We start from the raw sequence: 24,119 nt of genomic DNA, 5'->3' as shown, positions 1-24,119 counted from the left end.
AAGAATTTCACCAGTGTTATATATTGGTCCTAACAGAAGCATCCATTACTAATGATGAAGCAACTGCCTTCCAAATTCCAGGCTTTCAACAACATAGATCCTGCCACCAAACAAAAAGAGGGTGTGGACTATTAATATATACTGAACATAAATAAATAACAAAAGAAACTGTTTATCACTTTGAGCATGCTGAAATTCTATATGCATCGAAATCATTAATACCATCAATCAACAACACCCCTTAATACTAAATGATATTTACAGGCCACCAAACAAACGTGAAAAAATTCTTGCGCAAACTCAAAAGCTGGCTTTCACACCAAGATGGCATAAAAACTGGCTTTCACTTAACCGAATACCTAATGATAATTGGTGATATAAACATAAATATTGCAAACAAAAGCCATAACAACACTGTAGAATACCTAGATATGCTATCGATGTATAACCTAATACCAACCATAAAATCATAAACTAGAGAAGAAATAGTTAGAATGCTATCACTGCTTCTTGCTTAGATCATATAAACATTTGGGCACCTCTAGATAGTTATACTGCAATAGTCATAAAGTGCTAAGTAGCAGATCATTATTTCATGGCTCCAAACCTGCACACTAAGACAATATCCATGCAATGTACCACATATGAAAAGTAACACAAAACAATAATAGACAAAGAAATAGTCAACCATTATTATTATTTGACACCTCCATGGAGTCCAAAGACTCATCGAGGGAGAGTGTTCCAACAGCATCGAACGAATTAACCCCCTCCAGCTACTAACTGCACTCAAACTTGCTTAACTCTTTGCATGAGCCATCAGTAGCAGAGACTCTACCAATTAACCAACCTTACTGGAAACACATGGCATCACTAGATTCAATAGATACCTTATACAAAAACATTAAACTCTCACTGGATGAAATATATAAGAAAGCTGAAAGAAAGTCAGAATTTGTTCAAAAACAAGCCAAAATCCTTGGATAACGCAAAACATAACCCTAGATATACACAGAAAGGACATCCTATGGAAACAATTAAAGCAATATCCAAATAACACGGCTTTAAAAACCGATTTCTTATTTGCATAATGCAAATAAGAAATGCAAAAGAACTACTACTGAGACAAATTTACCTCCACAGAAAATAACATGAAACAAACCTAGCATCTGATCAATGAGATGCTAGATTGTGCTCCCAATATCACTGCCTCTCGAACCATAAAACATAGCTTCATGAAAGAAACTAAATCCATCCAACAACTAGCAAATGACTTTAACCAATACTTTGTAGACTCCATCCAAGAATTACAGAGAAATATCCCTCCAATCTCAAAATTTGATCCTCCACTTGGACCATAAGCAAAACAGACATTATGGTGGCAACCATAAATGAAGAAGAACTTCTCTCTGTAATACAACAAACCAAATGAAACAGGCACCCAGGAATCGATGATATAAGCCCTAAAGATATCCAGCAACATGCAACTAGCCTAAGCCTTATCTTGCTAAAATTAATAAATAAAATGTTTAAAACCAGACAAATACCAAGTATATATTTGGTTTAACCTTTATCCAAGCGTAAGCAAACAAAGTTTGCACCTGAAGTATTTTCAAGACTGGGGAAACTCGTGGCAAAGGTGGTATGAATCTCATCACTTGCCTTAGTATCCCATAATGCAAAGCTCATCTTCCATGTGGACATGTATATTGCTCTGCATTAAGGGAAGGGTCACTACCCAGACCGGTTTCGACCTTTGCATTTGTAATATATATATATATATATATATATACAGGGTGTTCGGGATAAATTTGACAGTTTCGTAAGGAAAAAGAAAATCTTCTTTGTATCTATTAAATTTAATGAATTGACAAAAAAACATTACAGGCAGAGTTAATTACAATACTATCAACAAGATTTACTCAAAATAACCACCATTAGCATCGATCACAGCTTCAATTCTGCTTCGGAACTTCGAACAAGCTGATGCTACAGTCTCCCTGGGAAGGGCCGCAAAAACTGTTTTAATTTTATCCATTAACTGGGCTTTTGTATTACTGGAAGTGCGATTGGTGTCTTTTTCAACTGCGCCCCATACAAAATAATCCATGGGGTTAAGGTCTGGGGAGTTTGGAGGCCAAACATTTGGACTGGTGAAGTCGTAGAAATTTTCAGACAACCATTTTTGACTTTTCCCAGAGGTGTGGCAAGGGGCCGAATCCTGCTGCCATACATACGGCCTACCATTGGCTACCCTTGTTATCCAGGGCTTGACTACAGTTAGCAACTCCACGAACAAAGCCCGAATTCCAATGCCAGGGTTCTTCAACACCTGTTCCTGCAGATTTGCGAGGAATTCTGCTGTACGAACGCAATCAGATCGTCTGCTAGGGATCTTTCTTCTTGCTACATCCTCGTAGTCACCATTGCAAGTCTCTAGTTCATGCCTGATTGTTTTTACTGTATTCAGGGAGCATTGGGCAGCAGTCGTAATATCCTTATTTTGATGGCGGGCACGAATCATCATGATACAAGTTATTCTCTTCCATGATTCAGGTGGGTTCCAGCTATCCATCCTTTCTGACATCTTGTATATGAATGAAGAAGGGTCCAAACTTTTAAATGAAGAGAAGTGTGTGTTAATACATGTAACTTACGGAAAAATATAATTAATTATAAATATGTCAAATTTATCCCGAACACCCTGTATATATATATGGATTGGGCAGAGGCATGAAATTGGAGAAAAATTGATAGAATTTGCAGAAAGCCCAAGGACCACATAATGAGTGCCTTCTTAAAAAAATAAATAAAATAAAAATAAATAAATAAAAAATAAGGCAAAGTGAAAATGTAGAGATGTTTAATGAAATAGATTATATTTTAACCAACAGAAAATATATTGTCCAAGACACAGATATCATAAATAGTTCCTAAACATGTAGTGATAAGACCACAGATTACTGAGATCAAAAATTATTATCGATGAAAGACAGGAAGGACAGAAACAGATTAAAAGTACTAAATAATGCCAGAGAGATTAGTGGAATTAACAAAAGATATAAAGGGTTCATTTTGAAGAAAATTATTCAAAGAAACCCTAAACTTTCTCAGAAAGAGAAATGAAAAGTGATTTAGACAAGATTAGTAGAATAGAATTCTCAGAGGTATGTAAAAGAATAAGGAAAGGGATGTGATAAGATTCAGAAATTTCAGAACAAGGAAAATTAGAATTACTATAGCAAACAATATGAGTCTAAAAGGAGTAAGAAGAGTTGTCTATGAGACAACTCTTCTTACTCCTTTTAGACTCATAAGGTCACATCCCTTATGATCACATCCCTTATGATCACATCCCATAAGATCACATCCCTTTCCTTATTGTTTTACATACCTCTGAATTCTCAGAGGTATGTAAAACAATAAGGAAAGGGATGTGATAAGATTCAGAAATTTCAGAACAAGGAAAATTAGAATTACTATAGCAAACAATATGAGTCTAAAAGGAGTAAGAAGAGTTGTCTATGAGACAGAATAACTTATTAACCCTTAAAGATGGAGTACTGATTAAAGACAAAGAAGAGATAAAAGAACAGAATCTTTCTGTGCCAAATTGACTCCTAAAACATAAACCAATATTAAAACAAATATGCTATACTGCAAATGGAAGAGGAAGAAATGTCTCTTGATGGTTTTAAAAGTAGTTCAATATGCAATGGGAAGCATATATAGTAGAAAGGCACCAGGTGAAGATGAGATACTAATAAAAGTTCTGAAAGCAGGTGGTGAACTCTTCATGACTGAGCTAAGTAAAATTTATACATCCTGCTTAAGACACAACAGAATGCCAAAGAGCTGGAATAATACTATCCTTATCACATTTTTTAAAAAGGATGACAAAGAAGATTACTAATCAATTAGCTCCTTTCAAAAATAAATCATTAACAACAGAATGGCAAAAATCTAGTTTGTTTTGTAATCCCTGAACATGCACAGTTCAGGAAAAAAATATAGCACTGTTTGTTTACCACATATATATAATAAAACAGATTATTGAAAAGACAAATGAATACTAAAAACCCTGAGGTACGGTCTTAATTGATTTTGAAAACAAATTTGATTCAATCTCAACTTTGACTATTTTAGAATCAAAAAAAAAAATCCAGGAATTGAGAAATGTTATTGATAAAATACTTAGTCATGTATATAAAATTCAACTACATCAGGAACAAATGTGAAAGTTGCTATAAAAAGGGAGTTAGACAGGAAGATGGATTTCGACTAAATCATTTATAGCAGTCCTAGAAGAAATTTTTAACAATCTATAATGAAAAAATAGAGGAATGACAATAAATAGGAAAGAAATCATAAAGTTTATAATAAGTTTAGTTTAATCCTTTATCCAAGTGTGAGCAAACAAAGTTTGCGCTTGAAAGTATCTCCAGGACTGGGGTAGTACAACACCAGGCAACTCATTGCAAAGGTGGAGAAAGCTCTCATCACTCCTATCTCATCTCTGTATCTCCTTGCAGATATGTGTAATGCTATGCATTAAGGCAAGGGCCACTACCCATACCGGTTTCGACCTTTATTGAGGTCTCGTCAGTGGGAACCAGGCCCAATAGTGGAGACACCAAGGTAGAAGCAATGAGAGGTCATCCCAACCTATAGGAGTTGCCAAAGGGTGTACAATTTTATTATTAAATTACTCCAGATTCAGAGAAAGATGTTGAGAGTTTATTTTTTACCCCAGTCTTGAAAATACTTTCAGGTGCAAACTTTGTTTGCTCACACTTGGATAAAGGATTAAACTAAACTTATTATAGTCTAACCAAACTTATTATAGTCTAACCAAGTTTTACTAACCAAGTGAAAAATAAACTCTCAAAATCATAAAGTTTTTTGATGACATTGTTCTTTTAGAAATTCTGCTGAAGAATTTCAACAAATGATCAATGAATTGAATGTAGAAAGTAAAAAGAAAGAAAATTATACATTTTTATTATATGTTATACAGAAAGCTATACATTGTTATTATACATTATTTTAGCTTTGTTAACAAAACGGAAATGTATCTTAAATACCTAACCAAAAAAGATAGTATATGTGTGGAACATCGGAAAATTGAGATCAGAAGCCATCCCTATAAATCTGTGAAGTGAATTTGAATGAAAGATGGAATAGTTTAAAGTTGATGGATTGCAGTTTAGTAAAAGTTTGGTGTTTGGACATTTAGAAGGGCTATTGTTTTGGCTGAGAAGGCACAGAATCAAGAGGTTTCTACAATGATCAAAGGGCATTTGTGATGTAGGATAGCACATCTATCCATCTTGCTCCTGCAATAAACCCAAATGGGTTGTATTTCAGGAGGAAGATGGATATGAGATTGAAGATGTAATTGCAGCAGGACAAGGTGTGGAATGCATAAAGGTGAGAATGAGATAGATACGACTGACAATCATTGTCAGGATCAGGAACACAGGAGTGGTCAGACCGAAGAGATAGATATGGTATAGTGGCTAGAGTAGAGATTGTTGATGTTGGTAGAATGGCCATATGTGGATTGTCATGGTTGTACACAAATCTGAGGAGTATTTGAAATAAGAGAGCTGAGTTTGTTGCATGGATTGAGTCACTATGCCCAAAGATAATCGTTATAAGTGAAACTTCATTTCCTGTGGATGATGTGCATATGGAAATAGAAATGGAAAGATATACAATTTTCTGGAAGGATGGGAAGGCAAATAGAGGATGGAGAACATTGTTAATAATTGAAGAGAAATTGTGCCCACAAAATGTGGAAGTTGATGGCACACGAGCAGATTTTGAATCTGTGTGGTGTGAAGCTGAAATTAACAGGCTAGTATATTTGATAGGATGCTGTTATAGGCTAGGGAATGTAGAGAATACTGATTGTGAAATGTTTAGGTAAATTGGTTGGGCACATAAAAAGGTAATCCTGATGAGAGACTTTAATTAGAGGAATTTAGAATGGAAGGAGGAGATTGTATACAAGAACATGGAGAGTGAATATGTTGAATATCTTAAGCAGCATGTGACTAGAGTAATGAATAATGTTCATGAGGTATTAACGCTGCTGCAGATTAGTGAGAGTGATCATGAGGTACTTGTTTGGGAAGTGGTGAAACAAGTAAAGATTACTGCCAAAAGAAAAGGATATATGATAGGCCCTCGACTTAAGGGACTAATTGGGGGAGGAGTGTCCGCTATTGCTGAAAGTCCATTAAATTGAATGTATTTTAAAAACATATTAATAATAAACTTACAATGTCCTGTATGTATTAAAATGCTATTATAATGAATAAGTATGAATAAAATATTATTATAATGTACATTGAGTAATTTAATGAGCTGGCCTGGTTGGCCAACTGGTTAGCGTATCTGCTCTCCAGTCAAAAAGGCTGCGGGTTCGAATCTACTGCCATGGACATGGATGTTTTGATTGTCTGTGAAAATATTAGCAGTGGTGGTGGGCAGTAGATGGCATTGGTGTATATGATGATTGTAGTTGGTGAATTGAGTGGTGGAGACAGAGTTGTAGAGTAGGTGCCCTTCCTTAATAAGTCATTGTACTCCCTGGTGTCATGTAATAATAATAATAACAGGCTAGAATAAGTTTGTGGTAAATGATGTCACTGTTATGTAGCAAGGCTTAGGCATTGGAAATGATTAATTTAATTATTTATTGGTATTAAATAATTATAAACATAAAAAAATACAATAATAATAATAAGGTGGTGTAAAGGCCAGAACAGGTGGTGAGGTCATATCACCAAAAGAACGATATAAATAATTTGTTAAGTTGCTGATAATTGCTGCTTTTCAAACAGCAAGAGTATGAACAACATTTATCATGTGCACATCACTAGTAATCAAGTAATTGTTAAAATAAATTAACACTGTAATGGACAAAAGAACCAGCATTCCATCCTAGCATCCATCTGGATTTGGCTGAAGATATACTTGAGATGATTGCTTCCTAAATTTGTGGAAATGAAGTAGTTGTACTTGTTGAAGTTCATGGTGCTATGAAGATTTATTTATTATGTTCTTAAGGTGTTGTGATTTAATACTGTTAAATAATAAGAGTGAATAAACTCCAAAGACTACCTGCCTGTTTGAAGATTATGACAATATTACACCTAAACATAAAAAGTGGAATCTCAAAATAGAAAAAGAGCTCAAGAGGTTAACCTTCCTAACAAGATATGAAGACCCTATCCATTCTTACCTACGTAAAATTTAAACTGAAGTTTCAGTTTAAAGTCTAGTGTATTTACAAATAAATGGGTAAATTTAAATTTAGTAGATAAACAAATTGTTAATTGTTAAGTTTTTTTAAAAAATGTTATCAATACTTGACAATGGTATAAAAATTTAAATATAGAAATGTGGTCTATCTTTTGCAGCAAGAAAAGAATTTAAAAATATAATACTGTACTATTAAAAAAAGTTTGAAATTCTCCAACAACTAGCTGGTCATAACTATGCTGAGATTATATGGCTGTAAATTTAATGTAAACTAACACAAGAAGCTATCGGTCTCCTCAATTGATGTTATAACTTTCTTATCGCACCAAGACAATTTTCTTACATTAAGTAACGAACAATGAATGTGATAAGTTTAATCTATCTCGCATGGTTGCAGCCAATGTTCCATTTTCCTCTGAATTAGCCAATATTCTTATCAACTCTAAAACCAACAAAATTCAATATTCACAGAAAGAAATAGAAGCTCTTAAAAGAACTGTTTAACATGGTAAAGTGCCATTTTGCTAATGATTTTTCTTAAGCCAAAATGTTAATTGTTTTGCTTAATAATCTGAGAACACTGTATGACATTTAAAAAGTTATTATTATTAATATCTGACCTGCACAGAGTCAGGGACTCATCGTGGGAGGTGCACACTATTGCTTGAATGTATACCTCCAACCATGCCTTAAACCAGTGGTTCTTAACTTTTTTTTGCACCCCCTCTTTCAACTATTCGTATGGCCTGTCGTCCCTGCTCAATTTTACAGTAAGTTAAAGACTCAATAAGAAGATAATTATAATATATTATTAGGCAAACTTAAATTACCATCACCGTATTTGAACTATAGTTAATTAAAAATTAATGACATTGGGCCTCCCTCGATGAGTCTAAGGACTCCCTGGAGTAGCCCGTAGTAATAATAATAATAATAATAATAATAATTAATTTTTACTCAAAAAAGATGTAAACTTACTGTATTTAATAAGCCAATCATTAATGGCCATCCTGGATCTGATGAGATACTGCTAATTTTTCAATATCAGGTTCAATGTCCGACAAACAAAGTGTCATCTCCTCTGTCAATATTATTTGCAATCTATTTCGCTGCTTAGCTAATAATAGCAACATGACGCTGAATCCTTTCTCGACCAAGTATGAAGGAAAAGCAATGAGCAGTAATTTTATTTCTTGCCAAAGCTGAGGATACTTGCATTGCATGTTTGGTCAGAATCTTTGTTACCCACGTTGCTGAAATTGTTCTCGAGCTTCAAAATCATTTTTTAAGTCAATAAATTCTTCACACAAATTTGGATGAACAGAAGTGGCATCAGAAAGAAATGGATTTATGATCCAATTTGGTATTTTAAGCTCATGAAAGTCTTTGAATCTGATCATGTCTTCTTTCAGTATCAGAAGATGGGAACAATAACAATCCAAATCTGTATCTAATATTAAATTATCAGCTATTATTTTTTATTTTATTTTATTTTTTATTAAGTGACCCTCTCTAGGGAGTCCAAAGACTCATTGAGGGAGGACACCTACTCTGTATCTCTCTGTCGCCACCACTCAAATCCACCAACTACAACTAACCACAACTACACCAATGCCATATACTGCCTGCCCCCCACCACGAGTATTTCCACAGACAATCACAAACATCCATGCCCATGGCAGGATTTGAATCTGCAGTCTTTTGTCTGGAGAGCAGATACACTAACCGCTTGGCCAACCAGGCTGGCAAGTCTACTTATTTGTAGACTTGGGAACTGCAGAAAATCCTGTCTTGCAATACTCTGCTTGTAGAATGATAATTTGCTGATAAAAGCATTTATAATTCCCTTTGCTTTAATAAGATTCATGTTTCTTTTCTGCAATTTGATGATAACCTCATTTACTTTGGTGAAAATATCGGAAAGATATGCGATATCAACCTTTTCTTTTTTTAGAACATTATACATGTTCTCATCACATGAATTAAGACAGTTCAAAAACAGTATTGTAGAGATCATTAAAGCATTGCAGATAGTTTTCATTTGAGAGCCGTCTAACTTCAGTGTGAAGCAAAAGACGCTCAAATTCTTCATTTTCATGACAAAGTTCCCTAAAAATAAGGGTATTCAATGACTGCGCTTTTATTTTATTCACTGCTTTAATAACATCATCCAAAGTCTTATGTAGTCTTCACTCATCACTAAGTTGCAAGATGTTTGCAACTATGTGTTGACTATGAAGTACGCAGTGAATTGTCAAGATAATTGGCATCTCTTTTAAATGTGCTATAAATGCATGGTGACGACCAATCATGGCTGGTGCTCCATCAGTTGCATATGCAATAATTTTTGTGAGAGGAATGTTTTTAGCATTAATAAAGTTTAACAACCTTAAAAATTGAAGAACCTTTTGTGTCAATTTTCAGTTGTTCAGCAAATAGAAACTTTCAAGAATTTCTTCATTAGTATTTATATAAAGCACATAGGCCATTACACCATCACAAAGTTGTTTTTTTCAATGTCCCTTGCCATTTTGTCGATTCTTGTTGATACTGAACTAATGCTGAGAGGAATTGACAACATCATATTACTTTTACCTGGGCCAATCATTATATCTAAAACTTCATTTATAGTTGGTAAGATGAGTTTTGCCAATAGTATGTGACTTTCCACATTTGGCAATTAATTTTGAAAGTTTGTAAGACATACGTTCCTTCTCTTGTTGGTTACTTTGTATTGTGACCAAACCCTTTTGATTTAATATGACAGAAGGATTACCCTTATCAGCTTTGGTTATTACATTTCTATCAATATCACTCTGTTCTCATAAAGAGTAATAAGGTAAATTTTCTTAAGGTTATTATGACCATTTAAAAGATCATAGTATTTGCCAGATTATTGACTATGTTCACACTACTATCATACACAAAAGAAAAATATTAGATTATTAAACAAACTAATATCTTGGTTTAGAAAAATCAATAACAAATTTACTGTCCTAAATTACTCTTGATTTGGAAAAAAAAAAAAGAAAAAAACATCTTCAAACTTCAGACATCGCTGTTAGTGTTAATATTACATTTCTATTCTCATTAAGTCTTACTTTGATTTTATTAAGCCCCACTCTCAAATAGAAAGGAAAAATATACGTACAATTAGATAGACTTGCAATGTGGTCCCTCCCATTGAAGCCATTTTCTGTATGAAACTTAGAAAACAAATCCTCAACACAGTTACAGATACACAGTCTTGACGTAAATACTATTACAACTTTTGCATGATTTCTCTAAACCAATATTAGTTTGTTTAATAATCTAATATTTTTCTTTTGTGTATACAAAAGAAAAATATTTTGATAGTAATGTGAACATGGTCAATAATCTGTTCACAGAATTGCGTAAGCTCGGTTCTGTTAGTAGTACTATGTGCAGCCAACATTCGCATATTTATCAGGAGAGAGAGAGAGGTCTAGCTGTAAGGGTTAACATGAAGTGGAGAAATTATGAGAACCATGTAATAGTACTTCACAAGGTTGGAATGCAGCCACCTGTTATTTTCAACATGCTAAAAACACTCAGGGTCAGTAGAATGTCTGTGTATCTGACTATTAATTCTTGTAGAAAGGCTTATATGCTGGTTAAACATGATAACTAAATACTTAAGGAATTGACAGTGTACACTAGAAATATAAATTAAATGAACTTTAATACATACTTTCCCATATTTCGGAAACGTCATGTTGCCATTTTCATGAGAACTTAAGATAAAGACACGTGTAGACCTTGCAGCTCTAAACTGTCCTACTTTGGCCAAACAGACGGGACAGCAAATATCAGAATCTCAGAATACAAGGACTACATCCGATTTCACCAGTACAGCCACTCTGGGCTTGCAGACCATGCTCTGGATACTTGCCACAGAATAAGGTGGAAGAAAGCCACAGTAATACACCGCAGCAAGTTGAAATATGAAAGACTATTCACGGAATCAGTCTCAGCCCTTAAGAACATGCCAAATCTCAACAAATTTGGATGCATGAGACTGCCCCAAATTTGGGAAACATATATCAGAAGAACTTCAGCCCAAAGGCCAAGAACATCTAATATAGCCCTCCAGGGGGGCACCATCAAGACTTTAGGAAAACGGTAGCTTCCTCACTTCGTTTCTCATTTGCTGTTATGTAGTATTTGCATGCACGTGTCTTTATCTTAAGTTCTCATGAAGATGGCAACGTGATGTTGCCGAAATATCGAAAAGTATATATTAAAGTTGATTTAATTTATATTTCTAGTGTACGCTGCCAATTCCTTAAGTATTTAGTTATCTGACTATTAACTGTTACATATCTAACCACCAAAGATCAGGTCAACCATGCTGCATTAGGATGCAACAGCTTATGAGGGCTGTGAAGGCATGCCTCAATCATAATCCTGTGGGAATGCAGGAAGTGATGTGAGAGATGAAAATTTCACAGAGAACAGTGTCATGTACTAGCTAATCACCTGGTGTTGAGAGCCTATTGTTATTCTACTGGACACTTCCTCTATCACCCTCTACTGCATAAGTTGCAGTGTTAGGAAGAGTCCAAAGGCAGATGTGTTTGTTATTTGGGATCAAAATCTCTGCCACCTTCATAAGAGTCCAGCTAACTTACCTTCACCTGAAAAGACCTGATAAAGATTATTCTTGTCCTAGATGGAATTTGAACCCAGCCTTTCCAAACAAAGGGCATAGTTGGAACCAAGTGAGCTGAGAAAGCCCTGTGCATGTAAATGATAATCCCACTCTTGCACATTTGTTCAATCATTTTATCATAAAAGTTCTCTTCCTTCCGTTTGCCTTCTTTGGTATTTTATGGATGGATGCAGTATCAATTATGTAAAATAGTGTAAAATTTAATAGGAAAAATCTAATCTTTAAATACCTATGGCATAACTATAAATAATAAATTACACGATAACTACAGTAATTAACTTTAATGAAATAAAAATAAAAATACAAAGATTTCATACTGAAATTAACAGGACATCAGTGTAGACAACAAGCAATTAAAGAATGGAATACAAAATACATAACAGTCGGTGGATTACCAATTAAAAACTGTTGCCGCATGCTAGAAATTAATATTAATAAAATATTATTAAATAATTATTAAAAACTATTTCTTTGATAGTTACATAAGATAAGAATCTCCCAACATTTTGAGAGAGAGATAATCATTTCGATTCAGATTTGGCCGATGTAAAAGGGCTTTGCAACTTTCTTTGAAAATGCCTTCATATTAAACTTGCATCTGTGGAGAAGACGAGCTTTATCCCACTGGATATTGTGTTTAGTGTCAATACTATGTTGTGTCAGACCAGACTTTTGAGGTTTCATGTATATGATACGATATTAATGTTCATTCATTCTTTTTTCCACAGAACGGCCTCTTTGTCCAAAGTATGTTAAATTTCATTCACACAGTATTTGGTAAATGCAAGCTAATGATAGAGGTACCAGTTTGTCTTTTAGATGGCAACAGGTGAGAAATTTTGTTGATAGGAAAATATGTGGGAAAGAGATGATATTTCAAAATTCTACCAGTTGTTTCTGAGATGCCAGAAATATAAGGGATTGGAACCCTGCATTCTGTTGAAGAATCCTGAGGTGTTGGAAAATAGGAGTCAATTATCTGCTGGATTTGATTAGGGTTGTAACCATTAAATTACGTTAACATTTTGATAGTGAAAAGTTCTTGTTGTAAGCTTGAGGGAAAGGAGTAAATTTTATGTGCTCTATTAATTAAAGACTTGATAACACCAATTTTTTGAGAGGTGTGATGAACAGACCTTTGGTGAATGTATCTGCCAGTAAAGGTAGGTTTTCGATAAAAACCGGCTGATAAATTGCCAGAGGCTGTGCATGTAAGAAGGATGTCTAAGAATGGTAAACTACCAACCTTTTCTTTTTCCATGGTGAACTGAATGTGTGGTTGAAGGCTATTGATCTGTGGTAGGAATGTAGTAAGTTCCTCTTCAGAATGCGGCATCATCAACATAATGAAACAAAAGAGAGGGTTGGGGATGAATCGCATCCAGCAGATAATTGACTCCTATGTTCTAACACCACAGGATTCTTCAACAGACCGCAGAGTTCCAATACCTTATATTTCTGGCATCTCAGAAACAACTGGTAGAATTTTGAAATATCATCTCTTTCCCACATATTTTCCTATCAACAAAATTTCTCACCTGTTTGTTTGTCTCAAAAGACAAACTGGCACCTCTATCATCAGCTTGCATTTACCAGATACAGTGTGAATGAAATTTAACGTACTTTGGACAAAGAGGCCGTTCTGTGGAAAAAAGAATGAATGAAAAAAGAATTCCATGGTGAACTGAATGTGTGGTTGAAGGCTATTGATCTGTGGTAGGAATGTAGTAAGTTCCTCTTCAGAATGCGGCATCATCAACATAATGAAACAAAAGAGAGGGTTGGGGATGAATCGCATCCAGCAGATAATTGACTCCTATGTTCTAACACCACAGGATTCTTCAACAGACCGCAGAGTTCCAATACCTTATATTTCTGGCATCTCAGAAACAACTGGTAGAATTTTGAAATATCATCTCTTTCCCACATATTTTCCTATCAACAAAATTTCTCACCTGTTTGTTTGTCTCAAAAGACAAACTGGCACCTCTATCATCAGCTTGCATTTACCAGATACAGTGTGAATGAAATTTAACGTACTTTGGACAAAGAGGCCGTTCTGTGGAAAAAAGAATGAATGAACATTAATATCGTATCATATACATGAAACCTCAAAAGTCTGGTCTGACACAACATAGTATTGACACTAAACACAATATCCAGTGGGATAAAGCTCGTCTTCTCCACAGATGCAAGTTTAATATGAAGGCATTTTCAAAGAAAGTTGCGAAGCCTTTTACATCGGCCAAATCTGGATCGAAATGATTATCTCTCTCTCCAAATGTTGGGAGATTCTTATCTTATGTAACTATCAAAGAAATAGTTTTTAATAATTATTTAATAATATTTTATTAATTTTAATTTCTACATGTGGCAACAGTTTTTAATTGGTAATTCACCAACTGTTATGTATTTTGTATTCCATTCTTTAATTGCTTGTTGTCTACACTGATGTCCTGTTAATTTCAGTATGAAATATTTGTATTTTTATTTGATTAAAGTTTAATTACTGTGGTTATCGTGTAATTTATTATTTATTAAAAGGAAAAGTCAGAATACAAAAAACAGTGAAAAGTATATTTTTCCTGATCAACCAATATTAAAATTTCTGTGATTTAAAGATGACAGGCTAACAACCAATAAGAGAATTTTTTTATAAAAATCTTTGTTTACCCTATGAATGATGATTAAGATAAGAAATCATACCAATACAAAAAGTGACTAGACTTACTTCTTATTACATTTTTTGGAATCTGATAGAAACTTGCATTTGGGCTTCTCAATCCTTCTTGTACTTCTTCTGGGCTTTCAACTACTGTAAGTAAATAAATTATCCCAAATCAATAATTATTTTTTATTTAAATGAAATTTTATAAATCAAATATACCTCCCGTTGGTAAAAGTGACCATGAAATAATCATTTTGGCGAGAGCAAGACATTTAAGAAAATCAGTGAAGTAGGTCAAGTATAGAAAAATAAGACAGAAATCATATAGAAAGAGAACATTAAAGATCCATCGTTATTTCAAAGCAAAATATAAATAAAACTTTGAAAGTTTCTGCATATATCTGGCTTTGAAATAAGGATGGATCATTAATATTCATGTTTTTATATGATTTACATCACCAAAATGACCCATAAGGCTCTTTGCTTTGAAGAAGACAGAAAGTTTTGTTTATATTATGAATGAAGCATAAGTTAAAAACATTACCAATACAAAACGTTACTAGACTTACTAGATAAGCTTCTTATTTTTTTTTGCAATTCTTCTCCTGGCATCTGATAGAAGCATGCATTTGGGCTTATGAATCCCTCTTCAACTTCTTCTGGGATTTCAACTGCTGTAGGGAAATAAATTATTCATCATCATTAAATTTCTGATATGTACCCTCCAAGGGGTCTACAGGATATGATAGTACTACATGAAAAATTTACACCATTAATAACTTCCTAACTACAATTTTCCTCCAAATCAATCTGTTACTTCTTAAGACTCCAACTTTGTCAGATCTCATATTTCTATCTTCTAAGGCACTGTAGAAAGTAATTTACCTTGGGTATAATAAATGTTAAAGATACCAAGCTATTTTAAACCTGGTTTTACTCCATTTCCCAAGTAAGCAAACAGACAAACAAGTCAAGTTTGCGCCTGCAAGTATTGCAAGCCTAGCTGACCCTGCACAAAGTGCAAGACCAAGGCAACTCATGGTAAAAGTAGAATAAGCTCTGATCACTAATCTTAATATTTACCCTTAATGCAAAGCACATCTCCTGGAGGAGATGTATGATGCTTTGTATCAAAGGCAAGGGGCCACTACCCAGACCGGTTTCGACCTTTATTGAGGTCTCATCAGTGGGAGCCAGGCTAGAAATACCAAGATTTTAGAAATACAGAGATTGAAAGTATTTTACCAGAACAAGTTACCATAAGGTGTTTTAACCTTATTAAATAAAAATCTCAGGAGGAGATATAAATGTAGAAAGTATTTCAACTTGGGTATAATAAATGTTAAAGATACCAAGCTATTTTAAACCTGGTTTTACTCCATTTCCCAAGTAATTAATTAACATTTATTATACCCAAGGTAAAATACTTTCTACATTTATATCTCCTCCTGAGATTTTTATTTAATAAGGTTAAAACACCTTATGGTAACTTGTTCTGGTAAAATACTTATAAGCTCTGTATTTCTAAAATCTTGGTATTTCTAGCCTGGCTCCCACTGATGAGAGCTCAATAAAGGTCGAAACCGGTCTGGGTAGTGGCCCCTTGCCTTTGATACAAAGCATCACACATCTCCTCCAGGAGATGTGCTTTGCATTAAGGGTAAATATTAAGATTAGTGATCAGAGCTTATTCTACTTTTACCATGAGTTGCCTTGGTCTTGCACTATGTGCAGGGTCAGCTAGACTTGCAACACTTGCAGGTTCAAACTTGACTTGTTTGTCTGTTTGCTTACTTGGGAAATGGAGTAAAACCAGGTTTAAAATAGCTTGGTATCTTTAATACTTCTAAGGCACTTTTTACTGTATCAATCCACCTATATCTTGGTCGTCCTCTGGGTCTTTTTCCTGCCAACCTGGCAGAGAACACTTGTTTTGCTAATCTTTTTTCTCCTATTGTGTTTAAGTGACCATACCACCTGAGATCAGCTCTACTAACACATTCCTGAATGCTAACCATGTCAAGTTCTTTCCTAATATTCTCATTTTTAATATGATATTAATGTCATCAGTTCACACCCATCATGTGAACTGATGCCATTGATGTCATCAGTTCCCACCCCTAATCTTTCTCAAGACTCTCATATCTGTGGTTTCTTGTCATTGGTCAAGTGTTTTACTTCTAACCCAGCTCCCAGATCCATAAGTTAAAATGGTTTGAACACTACCTTCCATACAGTTCATTTAGTGTTTTGACTAATTTATCTCTTATTCCATATACATTTATTCAGTTGACTTCCTACCATATCAGCTTTGTTGATTCTGTTGTCTATTTCCATATTTACTTTACCATCTTCAATAAAAATTGTGCCTAAGTAGCTGAAATGTTTTACTAGTTCTATAGGTTCTCTATTCACAATGCAGTTGATATTTTCAATGCTTCTGCTTATTTTCATTGTATTTGTCTTTTTAATGCTGACCTTCATATCATATCTATTATTACAACAGTTATTCAAGTTAGTCAGGGAATCTTGCAGACTTGCAATGGATATATTTAGAAGTATAACATCATCTACATAAAGCAGAGAGCTGACATTAACATCACTAATTTTGATATCAGGTTTAATACCACTTTCCTTTATAATGTGATCCATATAGATAATGAATAACTGAGGGCATATGTACATTCTTGTCTGACACCAGATTTAACATTAAACTACCTTCCTGTACTTATTTGAGCTAACATCACTTCCTTCAATTCTAACTGCTGACTTACAACTCAAATAAAGACTAAGTACTGATTAATATAATATCCCATTGACACCATATAACTGTAGCGTATTGAATAGTTTCTCTCTTGGCAGCTTGTCATATGATTTTTCCAGATCGACAAAAGTTAAATACAGATCTTTTATATTCCCATGATTTCTCAACTATTTGTCGTAAAGTGAAAATTTGGCCTGAATCCAGCTTGTTCTTCACCAAGCTTCTCTTCCACAATCCTTTTCAAGTTTCTCAAGTGTACTTGCATATATCTTACCAGTAACACTCAGTAGAGAAATACCTCTGTAATTCTCACATTCAGTTTTATTTCCCTTTTTATATATGGGTACTAGGAGAGCTCTATTCCAGTCATCTGGAATTCGTCTGTCTGTCCAGGCCCTCTGAACTATGCGGTGCTGCCACTGTAAGACTTTTATACCTCCATACTTGAGCATTTCTGGTCAAATATCATCTAATCCAGCTGTCTTTCCACATTTTAGGCTTTTGATGGCTTTTTCTACTCGAAGTATGGATATGTATTCCTGATTGCATGCCTGATCAGTGTTGTTTACCACTGTGCTGTCACTGATTGATTCATTTAGAAATTTTTTGAACTAATTACTCCATACTTCAAAGATATTGAAAGTTTATTTTTCACTTGGTTAGACGACTATAATAAATTTAGTTTAATCCTTTATCCAAGTGTCAGCAAACAAAGTTGTGCCTGAAAGTATCTTCAGGACTTTCAGTCGCAACATCACTCCTATCTCAGTATCTCCCATAATGCGAAACACATCTCCTTGTGGATATGTATAATGTTACGCATAATATGAGGATATGTAATGTTAATGCATATCTGCAAGGAGATGTGTTTTGCATTATGGGAGATAGCGAGACAGGAGTGATGTTAGCTTGCTCCACCTTTGCAACGAGTTTCCCAGTGTTGTACTACCTTACCATAGTCCTGAAGATACTTTAGGTGCAAACTTTGTTTGCTGACACTTGGATAAAGGATTAAACTAAATTTATAATAGACTAACCAAGTGAAAAATAAACTTTCAACATCTTTCTCTAAATCCAGAGTAATTTAATAAAAAGGTGGCACACCATTTGGCAACTCCTATAGGTAGAGATGACCTTGCTAATGCTTCTGCCTGGTATCTGCACTTGGGCCTGGCTCCCACTGAAGAGACCTCAATAAAAGTTGAAACAAGTCTGGGTAGTGGCCCTTCCTTTAATGAATGCATAACATTATACATATTTTCAAGGAGATGTGTTTTGCATTATGGGAGATACTGAGATAGGAGTGATGTTAGCTTGCTCCACCTTTCCAACTAGTTGCCCAGTGTTGTACAACCTTACCCCAGTCCTGAAGATACTTTCAGGCACAAACTTTGTTTGCTGACACTTGGATAAAAGATTAAACTAAATATATTAACTTCAAGGATATCTTTTTTTCCATTTTTCATGTCACCTTTATCGTCTTTAATTCCTTTTACAGAACTCTTTCATCCATTTCTTCAGCTTTCTTACAGTTGTCTTTGTATTCTCTAAGAGCAAAAGCTGACTTACTTGCCAGGAACTTTTGATATCCTTTCTTATTTTCCTTCACTACCTCTTTAACTTCCTGTGTCCACCACGCAGTTCTGATTTTTCTATCCTTCCAGAGAACCTTACCATATGCCTCTCTGGCTGAATCAATCAATGTTTTCTTCAGGGTTTGCCACTGAATCCCCAGGTTTGGTTACTGTTCACAAACTCTTCCATTTTTTCTTGAATAACACAGTCCAACACAATTTTTGCTGACTTTTATATGAGACTCGTTTTTTACTAATTTAGGTGTGCTGATTTCAAATATCAAACCCATTTTTCTCTATCACGCCAGGTTTTTCCTCTATGGCATTTTCTTTTTTGCTAATTTGTAAGTTTTTGATAGTTTTAAGGAGAGAGTACTATTTAGAGGATCAAAAAAATCGATTTTTTAATATTATTTTCTGAAAGTATGTACTTTTAAAAATCTGTTCCAAACTTTTTATCAAGAAATTCGAAAAAATTCCCGAAGATATAGACTATTATTCAAAGCGGTGCGCAGATCAGAATCGGAGCGTTCACTGCCCTCGCTTGTTAGTAAACGAATAAATGCGTAAGAACCTGCAACGGCACATACTGGCGCTTTGAATGCAAGAGAGGCCGATAATTAGATACATAACTACTTAACAATATTCATTAAAAATTACAAGAATATTTATAAAAAAATAACAATTTTACTTACACATGAGTTTCAGAGAATAAATTTTTGTTTGTAGCAATTTCTGCTGTATGTTCTGTTCTGGCAATCCCTTTGAATACTCCAACAGTAGTCGGCCATCATGTGAGAATCCCATCTTCCTTGGTACCGATCTTCCATAGTTTTTAAGTCTTGATGAAATCTTTCGCCTTGTTCATCGCTTACGGCACCTAAATTCTCGGGAAATCTATCAATACAACTGTATAGGAAAGGAAGCTTTATGCTCATGTTGCAACCTAGCAGCTGGAAATTTTCAAGCATTGTTTCCACTAGATCTTTGTAATTGCACGCTTTTTTTTCCAAGAAAATTATTCGCAACCATCGTAAATGAAGTCCAGGCCTCTTTCTCAATTTCGTTCATAGAGTTGATGAAATTTGGGTCTTTCATTAAAGTTCTAATTTGCGGTCCATCAAATACACCAGCTTTAATTTTTTCATAACTAAGTCATGGAAATTTTTCACATATGTATTGGAAACAGTCACCTTATAAATCTAAAGCTTTAACATACTGCTTCATAAGACCTAGTTTGATGTGTAGAGGTGGAAAAATGATTTTTTCTCTGTCGATTAAAAGTTGATTTATAACATTCTGTTCTCCAACATTTAAGGATATTCTAAGAGGCCAATGTTTCTGACTCCAGTGTTGGTTTCTAGCTCGACTATCCCAGAAGCACAGAAAACACGGAAACTTTGTATATCCTCTTTGAAAGCCAAGTAAAAAGTTTCCCATTTTAAGATCCACACAGATGATCCAGTTATGGTCTGTATATTTTAATAACTTCAGAACCTTTTTAATGTCCTCATATGTTTCCTTTAAGTGGACTGAATAGCCAATAGGAATTGAGCCATATACATTCCCATTGTTTAGTAAGACACACTTGAGACTTCTGCTTGAACTGTCGATAAATAAACGCCACTCATTTGGGTGATATTGTACAACACTCATTTCAGTTAGTAAACCTGACACATTGTTACAGTAAACAAACCCACTCTCGTGTTTAAAATATTGTACAAGATTACTTTTCCTGCTACGATAAAAAGTTATCTTCGTATCTTGCTCCAGTAAGTTTTTTTTCATTTAATCTTGAAGCTAACAATTCCGATGATTTCTTTGATAGGCCCAAATCTCTTACTAAGTCATTCAGTTCTGCTTGAGTAAAATGTTGCAGTCCAGAACTAGAAATTAAATTTTCATTGTCTAAATCAACATTTGGGGCTTGCTCCTCAAGAACATCTGGCATATCCCGATCATGCTCGTTCTCAAGTAAAGGAAGTCCTTTATAAATTGGCATGGCTATTTCATTGGAATGAGCAACTGGCCGAATTGCTAAGTCCAGATTTGGATACACAATTTTTTTCTTATTCTTCTTATTATAACCCCAGAAGTCTGTACTAAACAAAAATAGCAATCATCCACATGATTTTTAGGTTCACGCCAAATCATTGGAATGCCAAAAGCTAATTTTTGGCATTTTCCCTTGCTGCACTGTCGTAAATTTTCTAAACATGACTTACACACTTTATTTGGAGCCCATGACTTGTCCTGATCTGCAATTTTTACGTCAAAGTATGCAAAGTACACTTTCTTAACGAAATCAGTGATATTTGTCCTTTGACTGGGAACAGTAAAGCTGCCACAAATGTAGCAGAAGGAATCTATACTATTGACACAATTTCGAGTAGTAGACATGATGTATTTTCTTCACTGCCGACTAACATGCAATTAATAAGACAAAAAAAAAACAGACTTTATTGAAATGTTATAAGCGCTCATCATACTTTCACAATCGATTAAAGATTGACTGATTTCGATCGTTCTTGGAAATTTTTCACATATGTATTGGAAACAGTCACCTTATAAATCTAAAGCTTTAACATACTGCTTCATAAGACCTAGTTTGATGTTGATGTTGACTATGATGCATATAGCATTCGTTTGTTTTAGGCAGTTGACATCGCCTACTTTTCATCACCTAAATATTTAGGTCGGTTATCGGCCTCTCTCGCATTCAAAGCGCCAGTACGTACCGTTGCAGGTTCTTACGCATTTATCCGTTTACTAGAAAGCAAGAGCAGTGGGCGCTCCGATTCTGATCTGCGCACTGCTTTGAATAATAGGCTATATCTTCAGAAATTTTTCGAATTTTTTGATAAAAAGTTAGGAACAGATTTTTAAAGTACATACTTTCAGAAAATAATATTAAAAAATCGAAGTTTTTGATCCTCTAAATAGTACTGCCTCCTTAAAACTATCAAAAACTTACAAATTAGCAAAAAGAAAATGCCACGGAGGAAAAACCTGACGTGATAGAGAAAAATGGGTTTGATATTTGAAATCAGCGCACCCAAATTAGTAAAAAACAAGTGTCAGATCATAATCAGTAGAAAAAAAATTTTTTTTTGTTGGCCAGTGTAATGTTTGTGTATTTTAGTCTACAGTTCACATCTGAGAGCTGCTCAACTTTTATTCGCTTTAAAACTTTCTTCTTTTCAAAATGAAATTCAATTTTATTCTGCTCAAGACTAAACGGTGATCACTTCGAATTTCAAATTCTCTGTACACTAGAGTGTCCTGCACCACAGAGAAAACATCACTATCAACAATAACATAGTCAATGAGACATTACTTTAATTCCTTGCCTCTTCTCTCCATGTGAGTTTGTGCACATTTTTATGTTGGAACATGGTGTTAGTAATAATCAGTCCATATCCTGTGTAGAAATCCAATAGGTATTTGCCATTATTATTAGCTTTGCTCTTTTCTCCAAATTTTCGCAAAATATTTTTGTATGTCTGACAATCACTTCCTACTCTGCTATTTAGATCCCCAACAAGAACCGACTATTTGTCCGCATCACTCTACATGAGATTGTCTGCCATTCAAGAAGATTAACCTCATATTTAGTATTGAATACTATGGCTACTCCTTCTTTTCCTCGATTGTCATTGCCTGAATATAACATTTTGTATTTATTGCTCAGAAAGATCTCACCAGTTTTTGTCTTTTTTGTTTCAGCCATCCCTATTATATCGATCTGGAACTTATCTAATTCCTCAGCTAGCTCCATTTCTTTGTCATTCAGGTTTCTTATGTTGATAGTACCGATCTTGAACTCTGGTGATATTAAGTTGGGGAGTGTTTTAGGATTTTTTCCAGTAGCTGACTTTTAGCTGTTTGCCCTGGTTTCCTGGCAAAAACAATGGGCAAAAACCAAATCCCAAACTGCTAGCCTATCCTCATTCATCCAGTATCAAGGTAGATACCTAATAGGGTCCACCACGAGAAGGTGAAGATTGAACATTAGGTCAGAAGCCCTGATCAATTCTCCGCATTCTTTTAAAAGCTATGTGGAGGTCTATTCTCAGTTATACAGTTTTGACCCTTAAGCATCCCAATAAGGGGATGATAAAGGTGAAATGAAAACAGGAGAAAAAGATATCCTTGAAGTATGGAGTAATTACTTTGAAAAACTGCTAAATGAAACAAGCAGTGATGACAGCACAGTGATAAAAAACACTGACCAGGCATGCAGTCAGGAATACATATCCATACTTGAAGTAGAAAAAGCCATCAAAGGCTTGAAATGTGGAAAGGCAGCAGGAGTAGATGATATTCGACCAGAAATGCTGAAGTATGGTGGTATAAGAGTCTTACAGTGGCTGCACTGCATAGTTCAGAAAGCCTGGACAGAGGGACGAATTCCCGATGATTGGAGTAGAGCTCTCATAGTACCCATATATAAAAAGGGAAATAAAACTGAATGTGAGAATTACAGAGGTATTTCCCTACTGAGTGTTCCTGGCAAGATCTATGCAAGTATACTTGAGAAACGGTTGAGAAGAATTGTGGAAGAAAAGCTTGGTGAAGAACAAGCTGGATTCAGGCCAAATAGAGGCTGTCAGGATCAGATCTTCACTTTACGACAAATAGTCGAGAAAGCATGGGAATATAACAAAGATCTGTATTTAAGTTTTGTCGATTTGGAAAAGGCATATGACAAGGTGCCAAGAGAGAAGCTATTCAATACGCTGCAGTTATATGGTGTCAATGGGGCATTATATCAAGCAATACTCAGTCTTTATTTGAGTTGTGAGTCAGCAGTTAGAATTGAAGGAAGTACAGGAAGATGGTTTAATGTTAAATCTGGTGTGAGACAAGGATGTACATTATCCCCTCTGTTATTCATTATCTATATGGATCACATTATGAAGGAATGTGGTATTAAACCTGATATCAAAATTGGAGATGTTAATGTCAGCTCTTTGCTTTATGCGGATGATGTTATACTTCTAAATAAATCCGCTACAAGTCTGCAAGATTCTCTGACTAAATTGAATAGCTGTTGTAATAGATATGGTATGAAGGTCAGCAATAAAAAGACAAAGACAATGAAAATAGGCAGAATCATTGAAAATGTCAACTGTGTTGTGAATGGAG

The 24,119-nt window shown here is 34.7% G+C and overlaps 1 protein-coding gene across 7 annotated transcripts in view; it reads right to left on the bottom strand.

Moving 5' to 3' along the window:
- LOC150094297 (protein mono-ADP-ribosyltransferase PARP4-like) overlaps positions 1–24,119 on the bottom strand; it is an 879,331-nt gene that overhangs the window by 211,971 nt on the left and 643,241 nt on the right. For 6 of the 7 annotated variants that reach the window (XM_090411811.1, XM_090411815.1, XM_090411816.1 and 3 more), the window contains exons 26-27: positions 15,203–15,307; positions 14,697–14,780 (exon numbers count right to left, since the gene is read on the bottom strand). In XM_090411811.1, the coding sequence (XP_090267937.1) occupies positions 14,697–14,780; positions 15,203–15,307 (189 nt within the window). The remainder of the gene's footprint in view (positions 1–14,696; positions 14,781–15,202; positions 15,308–24,119) is intronic. The other variant, XM_090411812.1, reaches the window with a different exon arrangement.

The sequence above is a fragment of the Typopeltis vanoorti genome, chromosome 22, assembly GCF_054136105.1.
Source record: "Typopeltis vanoorti isolate ZY-2024b chromosome 22, IOZ_Tvanoo_1.0, whole genome shotgun sequence".
Taxonomy (NCBI): Eukaryota; Metazoa; Arthropoda; class Arachnida; order Uropygi; family Thelyphonidae; genus Typopeltis; species Typopeltis vanoorti.
The sequence above is the reverse complement of the archived record's forward strand: the minus strand, read 5'-3'. Positions and strand labels throughout refer to the sequence as shown.